The sequence below is a fragment of the Aptenodytes forsteri genome, unplaced genomic scaffold (genome assembly GCF_000699145.1).
Source record: "Aptenodytes forsteri isolate BGI_AS27 unplaced genomic scaffold, ASM69914v1 Scaffold172, whole genome shotgun sequence".
NCBI lineage: Eukaryota > Metazoa > Chordata > Aves > Sphenisciformes > Spheniscidae > Aptenodytes > Aptenodytes forsteri.
Window position 1 is genome coordinate 11,926,581 of NW_008795018.1, and position 20,799 is coordinate 11,947,379.

General features: G+C 40.7%; 1 protein-coding gene across 1 annotated transcript in view; it reads right to left on the minus strand.

Annotated features, from left to right (window-relative positions):
• Nucleotides 1–7,381: 7,381 nt before the first annotated feature.
• Nucleotides 7,382–20,799, minus strand: part of ADAM22 (ADAM metallopeptidase domain 22) — a 123,184-nt gene continuing 109,766 nt past the window's right edge. Inside the window, exons 30-33 of the mRNA XM_019471096.1 lie at nt 19,932–20,042; nt 17,380–17,466; nt 9,300–9,423; nt 7,382–7,402 (exon numbers count right to left, since the gene is read on the minus strand). Of these exons, the coding sequence (XP_019326641.1) occupies nt 7,382–7,402; nt 9,300–9,423; nt 17,380–17,466; nt 19,932–20,042 (343 nt within the window). The remainder of the gene's footprint in view (nt 7,403–9,299; nt 9,424–17,379; nt 17,467–19,931; nt 20,043–20,799) is intronic.

Genomic DNA, 20,799 nt, shown 5'->3' on the forward strand with positions numbered 1-20,799 from the left:
TCTCCATAAGCATTTCAAAAATCAGTGGTATTCACAGGGTCTGATAGGATAAATCATGGTTCATGTTCAGACATAAACTAAGATAATAAATACTGTTGCTAAGGAGTGACTACAGAATTTGCTGTCATCTAGCTAAAAAAAAGCCACCTGAAACCTATGTGAAAATTGCTTCCCCATTAAGAGTAGATTCAGTGGACAATTTGAACATGCAAGTTACCTGCTTGAGAGAAACAGTTATCTATAATTCAGAATTAAGGGTGTCTCTTTCCTAAAACACATACTGGGAAGGATGCTTGTGAGATACTAAGTGGGTGATTGGTCTTGACCTTTGTGCAAACAATTGGGCATAGTTTAGAATGTAGATCATTTTTCTAGGTTGCCCTCAGACATGCAAACCTAAGGAACGGTAATAGATTTGCTTTGAGAACAGTAGGACCCTAAGACAAAGACTGGGAAGCTCACAGGATCATTTTCAACCCTGGAATTTGAAAAATAACATCCGTATTCTATTAAAAATAGCATCTGTATTCTATTATTAGCCATTAGCCTTTTTTTCCCCATGCATGCAGCAGCATTTTTTTACGGAGACCTATAAAACAGGAAGTGCTAAATATCAGGACTTACGAGAACAAAATACACACAACAGTCTGTCATTGAAAGTCACTTTACTGATGTTACAATATGTTAGTAACATTGAAAACCACAGGCATTTGTATTAAATACTCTCATAGAAGCGGGTACTGTAATGCTGTTAATAAAAGTGAGCAGGAATTTAGAACCCCAAATTACAATGATTTGATTTTATAAAAAGCAACATTTTGTTTAGCTACATGAAAGCCAGATTCATTCACTTCAACAGCCCAATGCCTGTAATGTTTATGACAAAAATACCACACTCAAAGCTAGAAGTTGTAAATTGCAATGCTTCATTTTGGTGTTTGTCAAAATCTTATGTTTCTATTACATCAGGTATGATCTTTAAAGGATTTTAACTAGCAAAGACAACAATATGGTGTAGATTGGTTGTTTTTGCTAATACTAGCCCAGCCCCAGTGGTGAAACATGATTCTCCTTGCCTCTCTAAATGTTTTACCAATAGGGGCTAGTATGAGTGTAAAATAGCTTTTTTTTTTACAGCAATGCCCAAGATAAACATAAGCACAAAATGAAGCTGCCAGAGCCAATTGATATATACCGCCCCAAAAGCTTTGCTGAAAGAACTGGTCATACTGTAACTAGTGTTTTCTCCAGCGGATTAAAAATTATGTAACGCTTTGCTATTCTGAAAAAAATATTTTGCATTTATGCAACAATAAAAATAAGTACTGTATTCTATATAAAACACTACCTATTGTAATATATCTTTACCCTTAAGAAAAGAAAAATCAGGTTATATATTCACAGTTTGAATATGTTCTGGACTGTTTCCAAGCATAAAATATGCAGTCTCTACACAGGCAGTGAGCAGGAGTCCTTGTACCAATAATCAAAATAAATCAGCATTTACTGTTATACAGAGCCTTGCAATATTGCATGATTAGCTGCTAGCACCACTATACTTACAAGGTCAGTCAGGCCTATATACAGAATTTCTAATGTGGTTGTAAAAATAGACTCTCCATGCTAAAGTTAGAATATAGAAGGTCTTAAGGCCTCATGTTAAGATTTTTTTTTTAACTGAAACTTTATTTTTTTTATTCAGAGGAATACAGAAACAGAAAAAAAATAGCTTGTTGCTTTGACATTTTATGCTCTAGTAATTAAAAATAGTGTAAGACACCTATACTTCTCCCTTAAAGAACGTGTTTCTGTTTAACTGCTCTGCGCTTACTTTCCCCGATCTTCCTCATCTCATTCTGAGTTATATTGCAATTACGGCCTGCCTGCGTAGCAGAGGTTGTTAAACAGTTTAAAGCTGGCGTAGCTAAAGTGATTTTGAAACTGGTGTAGATTGGATTTTAGAGAACTAAAACCACCAGACCCGGCCAGGGAGCCGATTTTGAAGTCCAGTACAAAGTTTCTCAAGTGTGAGCAACCAACGCCATTTCTGTGTTCTGAACTTATTTTTACTGCTTGTTTTAGCAATAACGTATTTATATTGACTGTTGCAGTGCTTCTCTAAATAGTTGCAGAAAACTTGTGGAACAACAAGATACCACCTTCTGGGTGTACGAGCTACTGTTTCCAAAGCTTTAGTCTACATCAGCATCCATACTTGAGGCACCAGATATGTTTTTCGTAAGCTGACTTGGAAAATACTCGGGTCAAAGGTGTTTTTTAGTGTAGATGATAGGAGGTATTACTTAAGTTCCCGTTGAAATCACACTTGAGAGTCCTATCTGTATTGCAACTATGTCTACAGACTCAGTTTCACTGTTCCCTTTTTTCCTGCTCTATTAGGATAATAGTTATGTGCACGCAGGAACGTTACCCCACCATGCAGTCATGGGATGACAATCTGTACGTGTGCAGTTTACTCATATTTGTCTTCAGGAAATCTGATCAAAGTCAAATCCCTCATATTTGTCTTCAGGAAATCTGATCAAAGTCAAATCCCATATTGCTGATGTCTCTGATCAAAGAAATCCCATATTGCTGATGTCTCATATGGTTTGGAAGCCATGCAAATAGTGGGTCATCAGCTCAGCAGTCTGATGGATCATCCATTCTGGACAAAAACATGGCTTCAGAGGAGACCAGAATGCTCAAGCTCTTTAAAAATTAGGTAAAAAACCTCACACTGTGGTTGGTAACAATGGCCCAAACAGTCTGCTAATGATACAGATACTTAAGTAACTTAGAGAAAGACATGGATGATCTTCAGACTTGGAGCAAGAGAAACAGGACACAGCACAACTTCTAGGTTCACGGACTCGGTGATTAAAGAGGCTTAGCCTTCAACAATGCTAGAGGGTGAGAAAGACGCAGGATGGCTGAGTCGTCAAATGGTTTTACCAGTGCAAATTGCACACGAGACATGGGGCACCATCACCTACACTATAGCAAGAGCAAAAGATGCATTAACAGCACTGGAAAAACCTTATCCAGGACATTGTGTGGAAAGGCACCTTAGCAGCTTTTCGATCTTAGCCAACCAACACAAGAGGCTATTAGTGGATGTAATTATCATTCATGGAAATGCTTTTCAGTAGGGGCAGAAAGGGGACGGAAGAGAAGAGAACAGGAGCTTGCTGGGTTTTACACTGGAGTTTGGCAAGTTTGCTTGTAACAGCTAGGTATGGGATTCGATGACAGAGCAAGTCCTAAGAGCTAAGCTGTTATCCCATAGGATTACGGAGTCTCATCATTGTTTCACGTTACATCCTATCCTATTCATTAAGCAATGAAAGAACTGCAAATTTGGTCAGAATCTGTAGTATGTGCATGCCTGTAATAGTGTATGTACCTGTTCTTAGCCCTGGTTTTGAACACAGTTGTCACACTGGTGTTGACAAGACCACTCAGTTCATTTAAAACCGGCAACAGGGATTCAGGTAAGAGGACTTCAGTACACTGGCTAGTGACACAATTTCTTTCTGATTTTAATTCAGGCTATAACCCAAAGGTCCATTTGTTCATTAGCACAACCAAAATTATCTAATGAGTACATCAGCTTAGCAGGTTCAATAGCTCATAAATCAGGAACAAAACTCTTAAGTCATTTGGAAGCGGCTATCTTCAAAGGCAAGTCACACTCCAAATCAGATAACTGGCAAGTAGTGACTTAAGTTCACAACTTACGCAGAGAGAGGCTGCATAAAATGAACAACCTCTTTAAAACTACTTATTTAAATACAACAAAATTTTATGTAAATTGTCAATCGATCACAACCATTTCTGGTAAACTGCCTGAGTATATTCACCAAAAATCTGTAGTATGGCTTACTGAAGTTCTTATGTCAACAAATTCAGAATTAGCAGGTAAATTTTTACTTGTTAAACTGTGGAATCATTGTGCAGCAGTATTATTTGGATACGTTCTCTATCTTCCAGTTAGTCATATTAATTTTATTTTAAATTATACAAGAGTCTTCTCCCACATGTTGAAATACATAACCCCCATCCTGCAGGTCCTATGCTCATACGGACAATTACTTGTAATGTATTCAGAAGAGCTGATAACCTCCCCGCTTCAACAGGCATCTACAGCATAGGTGGCAATAACTAGTTCATTTATTAAAATAAAATTAAAAACAAAATAAAAGCATGAGTCTCAATGAGTCAAAATGACTGAGCTATCCCATTGACAATACAAGTACTCTATTTTAGACTGGATGAGGTATTATGTGGCAATTTATATTGCTATTGCCAGTGTAACTAAATACAGTTGATAAAAATATTTGCAATCTTCATGGTTATTAATCTGGCAGCCTTCCAACACACTACATTTTAGAAGTAGGAAACCACAGAATGTAAGCAAACAACTTCTCTCTTGGACCTCCACTGGCTTTGGAGGCTCACACAGCCCTACTAGTTCAGGTTTCGTGTAATGACAAGGTCTCCAAGTTACCAACCTGACGCAAAATCCTCTGCAGAAGAACTGTGCAAAAACCCAAGTCCTGTGATGTTCCCACTCTAGACCATCAAAGCGAAAGTCAGTATTTATTTACATTAAACTTAGTGCTCATAACTAGACTTCTAGTCACTACGTATCTCCAAATGTGAAACTGACTGTTAAAAGTTACACTACACACATAACTGTATCATCATATGCTACAGATGAATTATACCAAAACGAGAGAAGTTGAAAGTACATACTACATTGAAAATACAGTCAGGAGAGCCATTCGTTTGCAAAACAAGAAGCTATGAACATTACACAAAGAGCCAGTATGTTACATCCAGTTCAGTCTGCCAAATCTTGCTGCTTCTTGGTAAGGCAAAATGGAAAGGAAGAGTAAACAGTGGTAAACATAAAATATGCACATAACTCTAACAGGATTATTCAAAATTACATGCCAGTTTGTATCCAAACAAAATACCATGAAAGGCACATGATGAACAGTCCAGTTACTAAAGACAGGATACTAGTATGTGAGGGAAAAACAGCTTCCAGGCGACAGGGTAACACAGAGGCTACCGGGTTAGCATAATGTCCTAATGTGGGTGAACTCCTTGAGGGTCCTGCTCAAAGTCCAGTGAAATCAATAAAAGGCCTATTGATTTCAAGTGATTATAGCTCAGGCCCTAATTTCACGAGCTATAGGCTACCAACTATCTTTAATCCAGTTACCTACACTCAAAGTAAATCTTTGCAAAAAATATTCTTCAGTGCTGACGGATATTTACTCTTCACAAAAGTGCAGAATCTTTTCCTAAAGCAATTACAAGTGACTGACTCCTTCCAGATGGTCTGTCTGCATCCACTTGTACTCACTCATATTTTCTTTCTCCAAAATACTTACCAGAACCTGTCGACTGTGAAGGAAGATCATTGGAACTCCAAGGCCAATATTTTGTCATAATCCAACACGCAGCCTAATCATAAAATATAGTGTTTCTAAAAATCTTACATACTTTACAGTTGCTGACATCTTTAAACATTTCTTAATTTAATCTTACATATATTTGACTTTATCGAGAGACTTAAAAAAATATATTAAAAGGCTGCAAGTGTTGGGTTCACTTATTAAAGGAAATACATGAAAGAGGTAGAAGATTCAGAAACACCGTAGATGTTCCCATCATAATAATATCTAATTGATCATACGGCTGTTGGGCAAGGTATTCAACCGCACCGCACGGAATCGGGTGTTTTATTCTGCAACGGTACTACCTGAAGCTAAGAATTAGTCAATTTTGGAAAGCTGGAGAATTATAAACTGATTTAATATGGCCCAGTTTCTTACTGACTGAAAATTCCCAATCAAAAGACATTTGGTTTACAACAACCTTTAGAAGTCTCAGGTGTTAGAAATGTAACCATCCACTTATACACAGGATTAACATCTCCATGGTAAAGGGTTTGTTCCCCCCCTCCCCCCCCCCTTTTTTTTTTAACCTCACTTGTACTCAGTTTAATGCCCCAAAAAATTGTCAAGGGGACTTCAGGGGCAGCAAGCATAGCGTTCAAGCGCATGGAAAAGGCGATTCCAGTAACAAATAAAAATTAAAAGACAGCAATGCAACTGGCCACTTGCCCAGCACTGTTATTATCTAGTGCAGTGAAATCGTTATGCTTCTCATAAGCTACGCCTTGCCATCTAAAACCGTGTCTGAAATGCTCTATCAAAAATACACAGCAACCCTCACCAGAAGGACTTCACATCACCACATCCTGAACTGACTACTTAGAAGTATTCCCAAATGTCCAGGAAGTTTGGACTGCACATTACTTAAAGACTCTGTCTCTGTTGTCTGCCGAATCATTCTTTATTACATCTGTGAGAGGATACACCGGTCATCTCACTGAACAACGCATTTTAGCTGGTTCCTCTTACGATGATGTAAGACAAAGTGCTCCTGTACTGGTTTCTGCAGTCTACCATACAATTGAGATTGTCAAGACAGTATAAGATACTGAAAAGATAGTATAGATTTTGGTCAAACACCAGTTTCTGAGAGACACGGTTTTACAGTACTGTACTTTCTGTATTTCCAAAGTTGTCTGCTCGTAATATTAGAAAATCTGAAGTGTGATGATGTTAGTCATGACTGTTTCTTTAGGCATTTGGCAAAATACACTTATGTATAACAGCTATTTTTGACATTATCAAATGTTTACATATATACAATCTGTATACTGAGATTATAAACACGTAAGGTAAAAAAAAAGATATAATCCTTGTTTGTTTGACATTTGTGTCAAATAGTTGCCTTTCAAAGCTTGAAATCCTGTCACAAAAAAATCCTATATTTCTTATTCCTGCATGCTAATTTCTACTACAGTATGTTGTTTATCCCTTACATGTGGAAAGTAAAGAACACAAGGTTCATGCATACAGCGTACAAGTTTACATCGGCTGGGCTCTCCAGGAGGCGCATTCCTAGTTCCACTCTGGTCTGACTCAGGACTGCATTAAACCAGAGAAAAAACTCTCTTACGCGGGACTGGCAAACAGACTGCAGTTGGGATTCTAGGTAAGTGTATCTGTCATCATGCGGAATAGCCTTGTCACGTCCGGGCTAATTATCCCCTGTTAATTGTTATGATTTTGGTTGTTCATCAAATCCGTAAAATACTAGTCAACAAAAAAGAAAGAAAGACAAGACTGCTTTTTTGCCTTCCAGATGAGAGGAGGTTCTCACTGTGATCACGGGCATCTCTGTTGATCTTTTGAATTGTCTGAAGAGCAGATGAATGTGCAAGAACTCAGTGATGCTGAGTTTCTATAAAATTCGAAGTAAACAGTTCTGATGTCACCCCAGGAAAACAGTGCAGCTAAATGGACGTCTCCCATAGCTGAAGAGGGGGAAAAGGAACACAAGAGACACGCTGAACACCAAGATAAAACAGGCTGTTATCCAAACAGTGTGAGGAGCTTGTTTGAGGAACTGCATCTACATCACTTGGGTCACCAAGGCTACGCTCTCGGTCTCCTCCCAGCCTCTGGTGGGTTCAGACCACAAAGTCAGCAGTCTCAAGCATTTCAGCATGACTTGCAGTCGGCATAGTAAATATCCACGGCTGGGAGTGCAGAGAGTATGAAGGAAGAATGTCAGTGTAGCATCAACTTTGTGTTAAACAGCTTTTACCTTACAGTTACGCTAACTAATATTTGTGTAATTTCCCCCTCTCTTCTGCCTAACTCTGCTCAGGGCAGCACAAATTTCTGCTGTGGGTTTGAGCTGGTGCCGAGGCAGCTCCAGGGCTGAGAAACATCAGCGCAGCCCTTCCTCCAAGCTGCCTGGGAGACCCTGTGCTGCCCCTCACACAACTTTCTGCCCCGAGCAGGACGTGGGCGTAGCAGCATGCAGGTCAGCAGCACTCCACTCCACTCCTTTTTTTCTTGGAAAGAAGAAAGGACAGAGAGCAGAGATGGGAATCTCATCTGCATCAGGAACAAGAACTAAAGCTATTACAAGTGAAACTCCTAAAGTAAATGTCAGAGGTTTTTTGCTTATTCAAATATCTGCTATGTCTGAATTGACACAAAGGAAGCAACGGCTAGCATTGCCTTTCGGCAGCAGCTGGAAATCTCTCCCTGTGGAGCAGCATCACCATCCACAGAACGTTCCAGCTGTTCCTGCCCACCCTGGGGGGTCAGGGTGGGCTCAGGGTATGTGGCAGCAAAGTTACTCCAGGTCTGCAAGGGCTTGATACAAGCTCTCCACATCCTCCTTAACTGCAGTGTAGTTACCTTCCCATAAATCATAGAATCATAGGATCATAGAATCATTAAGGTTGGAAAAGACCTCTAAGATCATCGAGTCCAACCATCAACCCAACCCCACCATGCCCACTAAACCATGTCCCTAAGCGCCTCATCTACACGTCTTTTAAATACTTCCAGGGATGGTGACTCAACCACTTCCCTGGGCAGCCTGTTCCAATGTTTAACCACTCTTTCAGTAAAGAAGTTTTTCCTCACATCCAAGCTAAACCTCCCCTGGCGCAACTTGAGGCCATTTCCTCTCATCTTATCGCTTGTTACTTGGGAGAAGAGACCGACACCCACCGCGCTACAACCTCCTTTCAGGTAGTTGTAGAGAGCGATAAGGTCTCCCTGAGCCTCCTCTTCTCCAGGCTAAACAACCCCAGTTCCCTCAGCCGCTCCTCATAAGACTTGTTCTCCAGACCCCTCACCAGCCTCGTTGCCCTTCTCTGGACACGCTCCAGCACCTCAACGTCCTTCTTGTAGTGAGGGGCCCAAAACTGAACACAGTATTCGAGGTGCGGCCTCACCAGTGCCAAGTACAGAGGCACGATCACTTCCCTAAAAAAAAGCTGGAAAGCAGCTATCCCCCAGCCCGAATGAGAGTTGCTGGCTGCATCAGCCCCCTGGAACGGGTAAGGGAGGAGAGCCAGACGTGCCGCCTGCTCCAGGGCTGCATGCCCTCTGCAGTCCCAAGGCTGCCCCAGGCACGATCCCAGCTTAAAGTAAGACAACTAGTGAAATCTGGGTTTCAGGGCAGGTTTAAGAGCAACCTGAGCGGATATCTGTAAACACAGACACCAAGGCTGCCCTAATAGCTGCCAGAGGCTCAGCCTTCAGCAGCTTCTGGAATTAAGGGTACGAAGGAAATGCCACTGCTGCTCTCACTCTTAGTCAAAGATGGTGATCTGCCACGCTTTCCTTTTGAAAAACTACCAGCAAATCAAGTCACTGACGAAATGCACAGAGAAGAGAGACACGTACCCTGGCACTTTGCCTGTTGGCTTTTTTCTCCTCGTCAGGAAGTGGTGGCATCGGGTAAGGGTATTTTCTGCTGGAAGCAATAGATCCAGTGGACGAAGATGGAGACTTTGCAGGAGACAGTGTCCTGAGATTTTGAAACACACAAAATAAATGTGATGTCTTCAGGTCCTAGCACTGCAACAGCAACTGCCATTACTCTGAAGCTTGGTTCAGAACCAAGTATAGAGCTTATTATTAGCTCAATATCGGGGGGATAAAGTTGTTTGATCAGTAATCTAATAATTTCACGATATGAATAAAGGTATTTATAGCTTTCAGGAACACTGGAAGAAAAAATAAAATCTCCTACTTCTTATTAGAATTGTACTGCATAACAAAAACAATTTCTTAAACTGTTTTATATGGTACTGTAATTAATCATTATAAAATCAACAAAGCAAATCTGCAATTGAATAAATACAGAACTAAAAGATAGATGTGGCATTATGAAGCCTAAACAGAAACAGTGGTTGTACAAATACAAGCTGAACAATGTCTTCTGCCAGTGACTAAATGGCAATTATCAGTGTCTTTATGTGTATCTTACACATCTCCTATATTGATACAAACATAGCAAATAAATCTATTATTTTATAACACATTAATTTACACAAATGCATGCACTTGGAGGCCAAACTGTTAGTTGTGAAGTAACAAAGGCATATACAAAGTGCTAATAACAAATTATTAGACATGCAAGCATCATACAGTGCATATTGTTCCAGCCAAAGAAAGAGTCTGATGAGAATATACAAAAATGGACTGATTAGTCAATGGCAATCAGCATTTCTGTACAAGGTGAGTAGAGTAAGCAGGAGCAAGTAAATGTTTGTATCACATGAAAGGCATTCTTTTCATGTCAATAAGGCAGCAGCACATTATTGACTGAAATTTTATACCCAAGAAAAACTCTTATGCTTCTGTTTTGAGATTCTGCAATTTTCCCACTTGAGAGGTTCCTATCAGGCTCTAAATCTGGGCAGAATAAAAGGGAAGAAAAGCCTCAAAGTAGAAAAATTGAGCTACCCTAGCCTTCTTGTTCTGTTTTGCAGACTGAGGGCATTTTTCAAAGGAGGCCTCCCACTAGTACACGCACATCACCCAGACCCTCCCTAATCACTGCTGCCTACTATCTTCCAAACTTAACATGTCCCTGAAGATGGAAGGTTTCCCTCGGTTTCTACAGATAGGTCTTCCAAGCCCCTCAAACACAGCAGGGGGCTGCATGTTGTGCAGCTGTAGACCCCAGTGATGAGCACCATCGCTGACACCAAGGAGCCACAGGAACCACCCCTGGCAGACAGCCCCACATACCTGGCTCTGGGATTTGCAGGATCAGGTCCTTTCATCTAGAGAGGATTACAGACAAGGCAGGGACTCTTTTGTGTCTGGAATTGTCTTGTATCTCTATTATCTAAGTGAAATGCATTTACCTTTAAATAGTTATTCTTTTATTTCAGACTACTGTATCATTTTGTTGTGTCTGTAGCTCCCTACAACAGCACACCCTCTTGTCTCCCATACAAACAATGATTGATGGTAGCCACGAGCAACAAGGTATCAATGGAAATTATATGGTGACAGGTCTCCAATCTGGCTCACCATGCTCTAACGCCTCATGCTGTAGCCTCTAAGTTCAACAGCCCTTAAAAGATTTACGTTGCTACAATTGTCCAAACACTGAAGAGTACATCTTCAGCACATGCACTTTGATTACCCATTAAGATGAACTGGACATACATGAATGTTTTCAGGAAGAAAATTTTAAACAGCTACTGCAGTATAAAACAAAGCGTTCGTATGTCCAGCATCACAGATCTGGGCACCAAACTGCACATGCAACAAAACAGGTTGTTTTTTTTTTTAAATCCAGGGAAAGGTTCTCAACAGTGCCCTGCTGTTCACTACCCATACAAGTCCTCTCATCTGTGCCCACACTTGGACTGATAAAGATCACTAATAAACTATTAGTGGATCTAGAATAAAAAAAATAAGGAGAAGAGGAAGGGGGGAAGGTAAAGAGAGCAGATTTTACATATTATTAGTAATCCAATTATTCACAAAGAAGGAAAGGGAAGGGGGGGAAGGTAAAGAGAGCAGATTTTACATATTATTAGTAATCCAATTATTCACAAATTTTGCCCCACAGCTGCAGGAGGATTTAAAATCTTCAGGTTTAAATTTATAACGATGCACCTGGAGATTAGAAGCAAGGAACTGGGGGGTGTTAGATCTGACTTGGCAAGCCCTATCAGAAAGCTGTTTATATAGGTACCACAGCCAGGAGGTGGCACACAGAATGAAGGCATCTCCCATCCCTTGCACCACTACCAGGCACAACATCGCCTCCTGCACACCACAGGCTCTTCCCACAGGTTATTTTAGGCACCATAAGAGAAGGCCATGGTGAGAGGGAAAGCCATGGCCAATATACCTGTCCATCAGCCTGAGTACGTGATCCTGGAAGGAGCAATAACCCCTCCAAGGATGGGGCATCTTGAACATTTTCCCTGCACAGCAGGTCCTCTGACCAGGATCCCTAGCTGAGCCTGTAGCCAGATAGCTTTGCACCATAACTCAAACACAATGCTGCCTTTTCAAAAGATTTTGAAGCCCAGACCTCCAGTGTAGCTGCCTACATTTCTTACTTCTCAATCCCACTTCGTGTTGCCAGCTCACCTATGGTTTGCACGCCTAACTGATGTGCACATTGCTGCTCACCTGCACGTGCAAAGCTACAGCCAAATACATCTAGAATGCAGTTGCACACTTAAAAGAAATGACCTTGCCCTCCCCTCACAGGCCCTCGCCCCTTATTTCTGCTACACAAGTTACGTGCTGGTTTTTGCCATCTACCGAGACTGTAAAAACATATCACTACTAAGTGTATGCTCACAGAGCTTAGGATGCGTCTTGTGTGATAGGCGTAGTTGTTTGAGGTGGTTTTGATCACTTTTCAGGTTCTGCCCTGCAATTGTGTATGTGCTGTGTATCCCAGATTTACATGTACTTTAAATGAGAAAGAGCCAGACATGACCTTTCTCATTTACAGGATGGAAGAAAGACAGCATTCAGGGACACTGGCAGGTAATGCTGGGGTTAAAGGTAGGCAAAACTTTGCAGTTTGGTCAAGGGTGGGATCCATTTAGCTTTCACTGGGGTTTCAGTTCTCCTGCTATCACATCCATTAGCTTTCATGACAAATCTTGTTTCCAGCTGAAACTTATACAAAAACCTAGGAAAGCAGACTGGGTTGCAGACTGCATTCTGCCCTGTACATGCCGTGACAGTTTCAGAGGTTTTACCACCAACCCCAAATAAAGCCATGCACCTCAACACACTGCAAGAATTCTCATTTCTGACCAGAAAGCAAGATGTAGTGGCCACTTCATGTCCGTCTTTCTGTCTTGGAAGCTGAAACTAAGAGTGTGGGGAGACCATGCTGGGATTCACAACAAAATGCTGTGGCAGCAGGAGGACATCTGCATGCGCTCTCCTGCAGCCAGGCACCTGCCTGATCTGCCTTCTTGTCACCTAAACAGGGAGAGTGTTGGCCCACGAGAGACGGTGGGAAATGTGTCACCTGGCCACACAACTAAACATCTTGCGACTTCGAGTGTCATTTTAGCTGAACTCAAGGCAGGTGGCCCTGACAGATCTGAACTGTTCATAAGCTGTGCCTGATTCTGTTTCGTAGACTGAAATAATTTAATGAAATTCACTTAACATTCAACCTGGTGGAAGTGTTTCAAGCCCCAGTGTAGATACTATCAGCCTAACCTGACCTTTGCTGCCGTAGGCTCAGCTCTTTGTAGGACATCATCAGCCTAAATTATCCTACATTAGGAAGTTGGGATCTTCTAAAAACACTGATGTGGCTAAACATTTTAACATTTTAAATGCAGTTCCTTTTAAAAACCACAGATGTGCACAAGTTGCCTCAGAAGGTGCAGCAGCAGAGGGGAGGCTCGGCTCGTGGGGGGCTGCAGAAAAGGCAAAGGCTATGGCTTGAGCCATCCACTTTAAGCACTGCACAGCAATGCCCCAGAAGCAGGCACTCACAGGCTTTAATGAACTCTTTTCCCTAACTCTTGAAATGAAATCCTGATCCTACTGACGTCAATAGGCATTTTTTTCATTGGCTGCCAACAGGGACAATACTTTGCTTTGGTTGTAATGGGGAAAACTTTTTTTCTTCCTTTAAGTACAGTCTAAAGCTGCCTCACCGAGAGCAGGGAGCTAATGGCTGGTCACGGCTCTGGACTCAGCTGGATGCTCACAGAGGAAGGCAAGGGACATCACAGAGCAGCAGAGCCAACTCTGGCTAATGATCAGCTGAGGAGGAACTCAGAAGAAATCGAGGAAGAAAGCAAGAACACCAAAGCACAAAAAAATAGGAGGGAAATGGATAGCCTATTGTCTCTTGCCCTCCATGCTCCTTGCCAATGCCCTTCTGATATGGGATGGCCATTTTCCCTCTGGGTATGCATCCTGGGTCACCATCTAAAAAAACTGTTTTCTTTGTAAACTATTTTTATACTTAAATAACTCCCATAGAATCTAAGTTACTGTAAATATTTGCATTCAATCAAATGTAGGCAGCTCAGTGCTTCAGAAGGTGCCTTCTAGTCTTTTTTGTCTATAATTATCTACAGAAATGCCACATTTTGCAATTCTGACAGTTTATTTTCTGATACCATCATGGTTCCTGAGTCTTTCAAGATTCAGTGAGGATTTTGATTGACCATATTTCATAAGGTCAGTCTGTGCAGTAGCCACTGTAATTGGCAATAACAAAAATAAGTAGTAGTATCACACTGGTAAAACAGCGTGTCTTGCAGCAAACCCGAATTCAGGGAAAGATTTCCTGCCTGGGTTTATTGCTGGGGTTACGCGGCTATGGCCTGGCACGTAAAATTAAAATCTAGCCTAGACTTTGAGCAGTAAAATGAGATTTTTCTTTACAGATCTTATTTTCTTACAGAAGGGAATCCCACAGCTGGGAGCTTTCTGGCACCAGAGACACCAGCTACTATTATTATCACTAATAAAAAGTAATTATATAGAAATACCCATTAGACTTGTAGACTAGGGGGAAAAAAAAACTTGGACACCAGGTGTCAGAGAGACAAATTTTGATTTATACAGGGTTTTTTTAAGCTAATGGAGAAAGTCTTTGTGACGACTAATACCTCTATTTTTCTGAAAATCTGCAGTGTTCCTAGGAATTGTGGGAAGTGGTTTTGTCTTTCTTCCTGATTCTGCTTCAACCCTACGTGCAACAGCATCAGTCATCAACACATTATTCCTAAAACTATAGGGAGACAAGCAAAACAGCAGTGTTACTTTCAGGATGTCTTTAAAAGAAAAGAGAAATCAAAGATGATTAGCAACAAAAATACTACTCAGCTAATTATCTGGTGTAAATGTCATCCTGGGCTATGATTCCTAAAATGTACTATCAGCTGGACAGCCTGACTTTAGCCTGACTTTCTGGTTTCCCAAATAAGATTTGTTTTGTTCGTGGATCACTTCACAGGCTCAAAACTCAGCCACGTGATGTCTAGACACACGGTTCTTAGGAACAGTGTTTTCCAGTCCGTGACAGATTAACCAAAATTGCACCTGAGTTTTGGGGAGAAACTGTTCAGTTCAACCTTTCATAAGCCCATGGCAACGCATCCCGGGAGAAGATTTGATCCTTTGCCTTCCATAATGTGCCTGCAGAATACTTCCCCATGGTTACCTCAATTAATTAGGACATAGAGGTTTCCAAATTTATTCTCTTTTCTCTCTCATTTCTAAAGCTGCTGCTGCAGGCAGTCATTAGTAAGCTTCTATGCTGTAAAATTTTTATGTTATGTTTCATCTCTGCTGATATACAGCCCTTAAAACTCACATGGGTGAGCTTAATCCTCATCTACATGCAAAAAATGCTTGGTTTATCTCAAATACAATTAGAAATGTGACTCATTCAGTGCAACAGTTGAAAACCCTCGGAGTGGGGTATGCTCCCATCAATTTAATCTAGTTACTAAATCAAGAGATACTGATATTAAAAGATGAAAACCAAATTAAGAGTATCCACACAGGAATTTAAACCTGTTCAACTAAACCATTTAAAGTAACATACTTTACACTAGTGCTATCTTCCAATACCATCTTGTCTTTGTTTATTGCGACCACAGGGCTTCTGATACAAACACCCTAAAAGACAGCTACGGGGTTAGATTATGGTGAGTGACTGATGGCCTTGCCTGAACAACGAAGGTCCAGAGGGTGCTTTTAGGAAAAGGTTTGCTAATAAAAACACACCTCATTTCTAGTGTGAGTTTGCCTAATTTCACCTTCCAGTGACTTTTGGTCATTATCAGTCTCAGTCTGCTAGTCTAAAGGACTTCCCACGAAGGTTTTGCTCCATATGCAGCTATATGGATTTTATGATCAGGTAAGCATTTAGCTGCTCCATTAAACTGAACAGCTTGAGGCCCCGCAGTCCCTTCTAAGGTTTCTCAGGCCTTAATTCTCCCCAGTTCTTGAACATGCTTGTTGAACTGTGGATACCAGAACTGGACCCTGTATCCCAATGCTAAAACCAGCAATGGCAAAACTACTGGATTGACAATACACCCTGCCTGAAACCCAAGCACCAACACCGAGACATGGCTGATACCGGCTGGCTGGCAAAATCACAACACCCTCCCCTAAGCCTTGGATTCTTGTGTCAGGGATTTTTACTCCTTGTTCAGGACTGGCAGGCTTAAATTTACCTCATTTGCCCTATTTGTTCATTGGAAAGCCTTTCTGCAACTTACTCTGTGATTTAAGGGTTCTTGAAAGCAAACACAAATGGTCTAAAACAGTGACAATTTTATGCTCTTTTAAGACTTTGGGACAGTTCTAAAAATGACTAAATTCCCACTCTGCCATTTAATATCTGCCAGTGCTACTATTGGAATAGAAGCGTTTCATTAGCATCTTGTGATACAACTTCCATGTTTTTTTCCCAAATACACACTGGATGTATTTAGTGACTGTTTCTGCCCTTTTGCATTATTATTAGTTCTACTAATGTAGCAAAATTATTGTTAAGATTCTATTTACTCGTTCTTACCATCCTTCACTGTTTTGGCTAAAGATTTTGCTTTGTATTCTTTTTCTTTGTGTTTCTATAATTCTTGTTTCAGCTTAAATTTTGATATGTCAACTTACAGCTTCATCAGTTTCTTTCATGTTTTATATTATTTGTCATAAATTGTCTTCCATTCTCTCCTATGCTAGCTGATTTCTTCAGCTGATGCAAACTTCTGTCTCAGCTGTGGAATTGTGTCTTTTGGGAACCTACTAAAATGTTCTCAGTCTCCTGATTCATGTACAACAGGGAGGCCAGCCTCATGCATGCTTATTCTCTTTAACTTGGAATGTATCAAATAATACACACTTTCCCCTCTCAAAAACAAGTGGTATTTTTGGTTGAACCCTACACTCACTTGTAACAGATTCATTAGTGGTTTGATAAATACAGCACAGAGTATATTCTCATACATTTAATTTTCCAATTACAATATATTAATTATTTCATTGTATGTTGATGGTAAAATACCACTACTTTTTATTCTTTTTTCATTTAAATTTTAGTATGCACTATATAAGACAGTGGGTAGAGTCAATGTGTTATGAAACCACTTGCTTCAGTAAATTACATTCTATTTAAGTTAATACTACTTTATTAGTGATAAATATGTCTCATGCCCATAAAACACTACTTGGCATAAAATGATGAGAAAGCTACTACAAGCTATAGATGATGGTGGGAACGCATGCACTACACACACCCTTTTCAGTGGCTTCATTAAAACATTCAGAAAAAGAATTGTAAATTGCACATGAAGCCGAAAACAGACATCAAAATGCAGCAAAAGAAGAGGGGCCCTTTGCACCTACAGTAACTTGTATTGATTTATACAAGGTAGGAGTCCCAAGATATTTGTATATGCTGGAACAGCTCTTAAAAATGATATAGAATTAATTTACAAAATACCTAAAGTATGGTCCTTCAGTGTTTTTATTCACATCTTCTACCCACTTAGCTACATTATATTCTCTTTTGAACCATGGGTTTAAATACCTGCAGAAAGCAATGGAAGGAACAGAGAAAGCAGAAGAACAAGAATAGAAAATCTGAGAACACACAGCACAAGCTTAGCAAGGATGTCTTCATCCCCAAAATGCAAGTGAATATGGCAAATAAATCAGTATGAATGTTGGGTGAGGACTAGGCAATGTGTACAACTGCATGAGAAAATCTGACCTACAACAAGACTCATATGTTTGATTAATCTGGAAACTCTTTGGGATACACCATTCATTTAATGTCTTAAGGGTAAAATTCACTCCTGTGCAGAGGGCCAGCATTAAGCTCATGGTTTGAACTCCTCTCATGATCTCAGAATAAGGATGAAGGGGCATTTTGGCTCCAGTCCTGCAGTTTGTTTGCTGAAGACACACGTTTGCACTCATCTAGAATAAATTGCAAGATAATAGCTTAATGAGCACAGAAACTTGGGCTTGGCCCTTTCTACAGGAATGAATTTCGGCCCCAGTGTGTTAAAAGGCTTGAATTGTTTGCCACTACAGTGGCAATTTTTACACTTATGTGCAAATAACACTCTGATTTTTCAATGATCATTTAATTTGGTAGGACCACAAGAAGCTTTAATGGAGGTGGGCTGCAGAGTTATCTCACATTTTACAAAAGCAATCTCGATACCAAAACCACACATTTTAAGAAAAAAGTCTGAGCTGCATACTCATATTAGTTACATGAAAACTATGAAATAAAGATGGCGTTTAATTATCTGACAGTAATACTACCAGGGAAGAATATTTTTTTTTGGTAACTGGTTTCTCTTAGCCCCCAAGAATAAGATTAGCGAATTCCACCCCCTCTGTCATGTTAAAAAAAAAGGGCAATGTAGAAACAGGAGTCTGCCTGGTCCAATTTAATGTCTGTTCTTTTTGTATAAGAATAGCAACAGTTTAACGATTATTTGTGATCACCACCTTTATATAATAGAGACTAGCACACAGCGAATTCCCCCCCTCTGTCATGTTAAAAAAAAAGGGCAATGTAGAAACAGGAGTCTGCCTGGTCCAATTTAATGTCTGTTCTTTTTGTATAAGAATAGCAACAGTTTAACGATTATTTGTGATCACCACCTTTATATAATAGAGACTAGCACACTCTGAAATAGGAAACAGGGAAAAAGGGAAAGAAAATTCCTCTTTAAGTTATTTTCGATATTTCTGGGCCAGTTCTCACCACGCCTGTTTATGAGAGTGATCTGCCTGGTCCAATTTAATGTCTGTTCTTTTTGTATAAGAATAGCAACAGTTTAACGATTATTTGTGATCACCACCTTTATATAATAGAGACTAGCACACTCTGAAATAGGAAACAGGGAAAAAGGGAAAGAAAATTCCTCTTTAAGTTATTTTCGATATTTCTGGGCCAGTTCTCACCACGCCTGTTTATGAGAGTGACTCCAATGACCTCACACATGGGAACAGGTCTCGCAAGGGATTGCTCAGATGAGTAAAGCTTGGGCCAGATCATGTCATTCAACCCCCACCATATTTCAGACCACGTTGATGACAAAAGCGGCAGCACTTTTTCGACTTCTTTTGCTCCTTTTTTGCTCTGGAACTTCTCCTCCCCGCCCCGCGCAAGCACAGCCACAGCTCTCAGAAAGTACTCGCCCTCAGCCACAAGTGCTTCTAAGTAGCTTCCTCAGCTCGCTTATTTATCAGGAATCAGGAGTGCTTTATGCTTTCCAGCTTGGCCTCTTAGAGAAAGAAAAAGTCAAAAGTGATAGCGCAGCAACAGATGAACCGCAAGTGAAGCAACACGCTGATGCCAGCATCACCAAGAACTAATAAACTTCAGCTTTAGCTTTAATTGTAGGTGCGACTACACATTTTCTTGTACTTGCTGCAGTACTTTTGACTAGCTTTTTTCATTTGAAAGGGTCTTTTGGTAACCATGAAACACTCCCAATCTGGCTTCCTGTATTAGAAAACAAAGTGTAACGTGGTATCAAAGCATGCAGTTGTTGCACAACCGTGTTGCAGGGTTTCCTGGGTCTGGTTGTATTACAGACCGTCGTTCACCACCTCAATTCATCTGTTACAGAAAGGTTAAACTCGAGTTACAGCAGACCACTACGTGATACCATTAGAAAGCTCTCAGGTTGATCTTCCCGGCCACATGTTCATTAGTGATGGCCAGAATCCACATTTTCTTTGAGTGAGAAATTCCGCTTTAAAACACAGGTGTCCTTACACGTAAGCCTATAGCTAGACCAACGGCTCGATTTGGCTTGTAGCGCAACATGCAACAAGGCAAAAGACCTGCGCTCAAGAGTACTCGTACTCCTCAGGCTGGCGAGGAGGAAGGTTAGCTAGCGCTGCATCAGCAGGTGCACCTCCAAGCAGTCACAGTGTTTTGCCACAGTGAAACTATTGTATACTGAGGGAAGGGACTTTTTATGGGATAAAATGGCAGCCCAAAACGCAGGGGCAGGTGAGACTGACCTGTGATCCCGACTCCCTGTTTGGGGGTGGTCAGAACCCCCTGGGCTTATGCCTTGGGCCGGGATTTGGTGGGCGAGAGAAAGCCCAGGCTCAGATGCATGGGTTACCCTGCTGCAAAAAGACAATATATAATAGAAAGTCTAAGCCAAAGATGTTCGTATCAGTTATAACAATGAGGAAGACAAACACTTATAGGAAAAGCAGTGCAAATTAACAAAGGTCAGAATCGCTATTTGGCAAAACGCATGTTCCCTGGGACCTGTTTTAACACAAGCTCCCAATGAAACTGTCAGCTTATTCAGAAAACTCTCATTATCATTCCTGGACAACTCTAATTGATTTTATTAGAAAACTTGTTTTATCAGGCCATTTCATCAACCCCGTTTGTGAAAAAGCTGCAGAAACATTTGGCCTGTTGGCATTCCTTCTGGGTGAACTGAACCATCTGCCTTTAGTAAAGAACACAAATGTTGTTTTAAAACATCTAGAAACAATTAAAAACGTCCCAAAAGAGCTTTAGGAGTCTCCATAGAGCTATACCCTTAGCAGAACCCTTGTTCATGGATCTGTTAGGTACAAGGGGTCACACAAAGGCATGAGCAGTACATTTTTCAGGAACTGCCCCATGTCCTGTCAGTGCTGCTCTTGAGGGCTGCAGAGCTCAAACCTTGCTCAGTGCCTAAGAAATTTTGCTTAAATGATTAATGGCACAAGTCTCTATCTGGTGCTTGGGTGTATACAAAAAAACCCCTTGTGCATAATATGTGCAGTTACTGCAGACTGATGCATATGTCAAATACTTTTGTAGGCAACTGTACTAGTGTGCACCTGCTTAAAAAAAAATGAATTCTGCACAAGGTATGACACA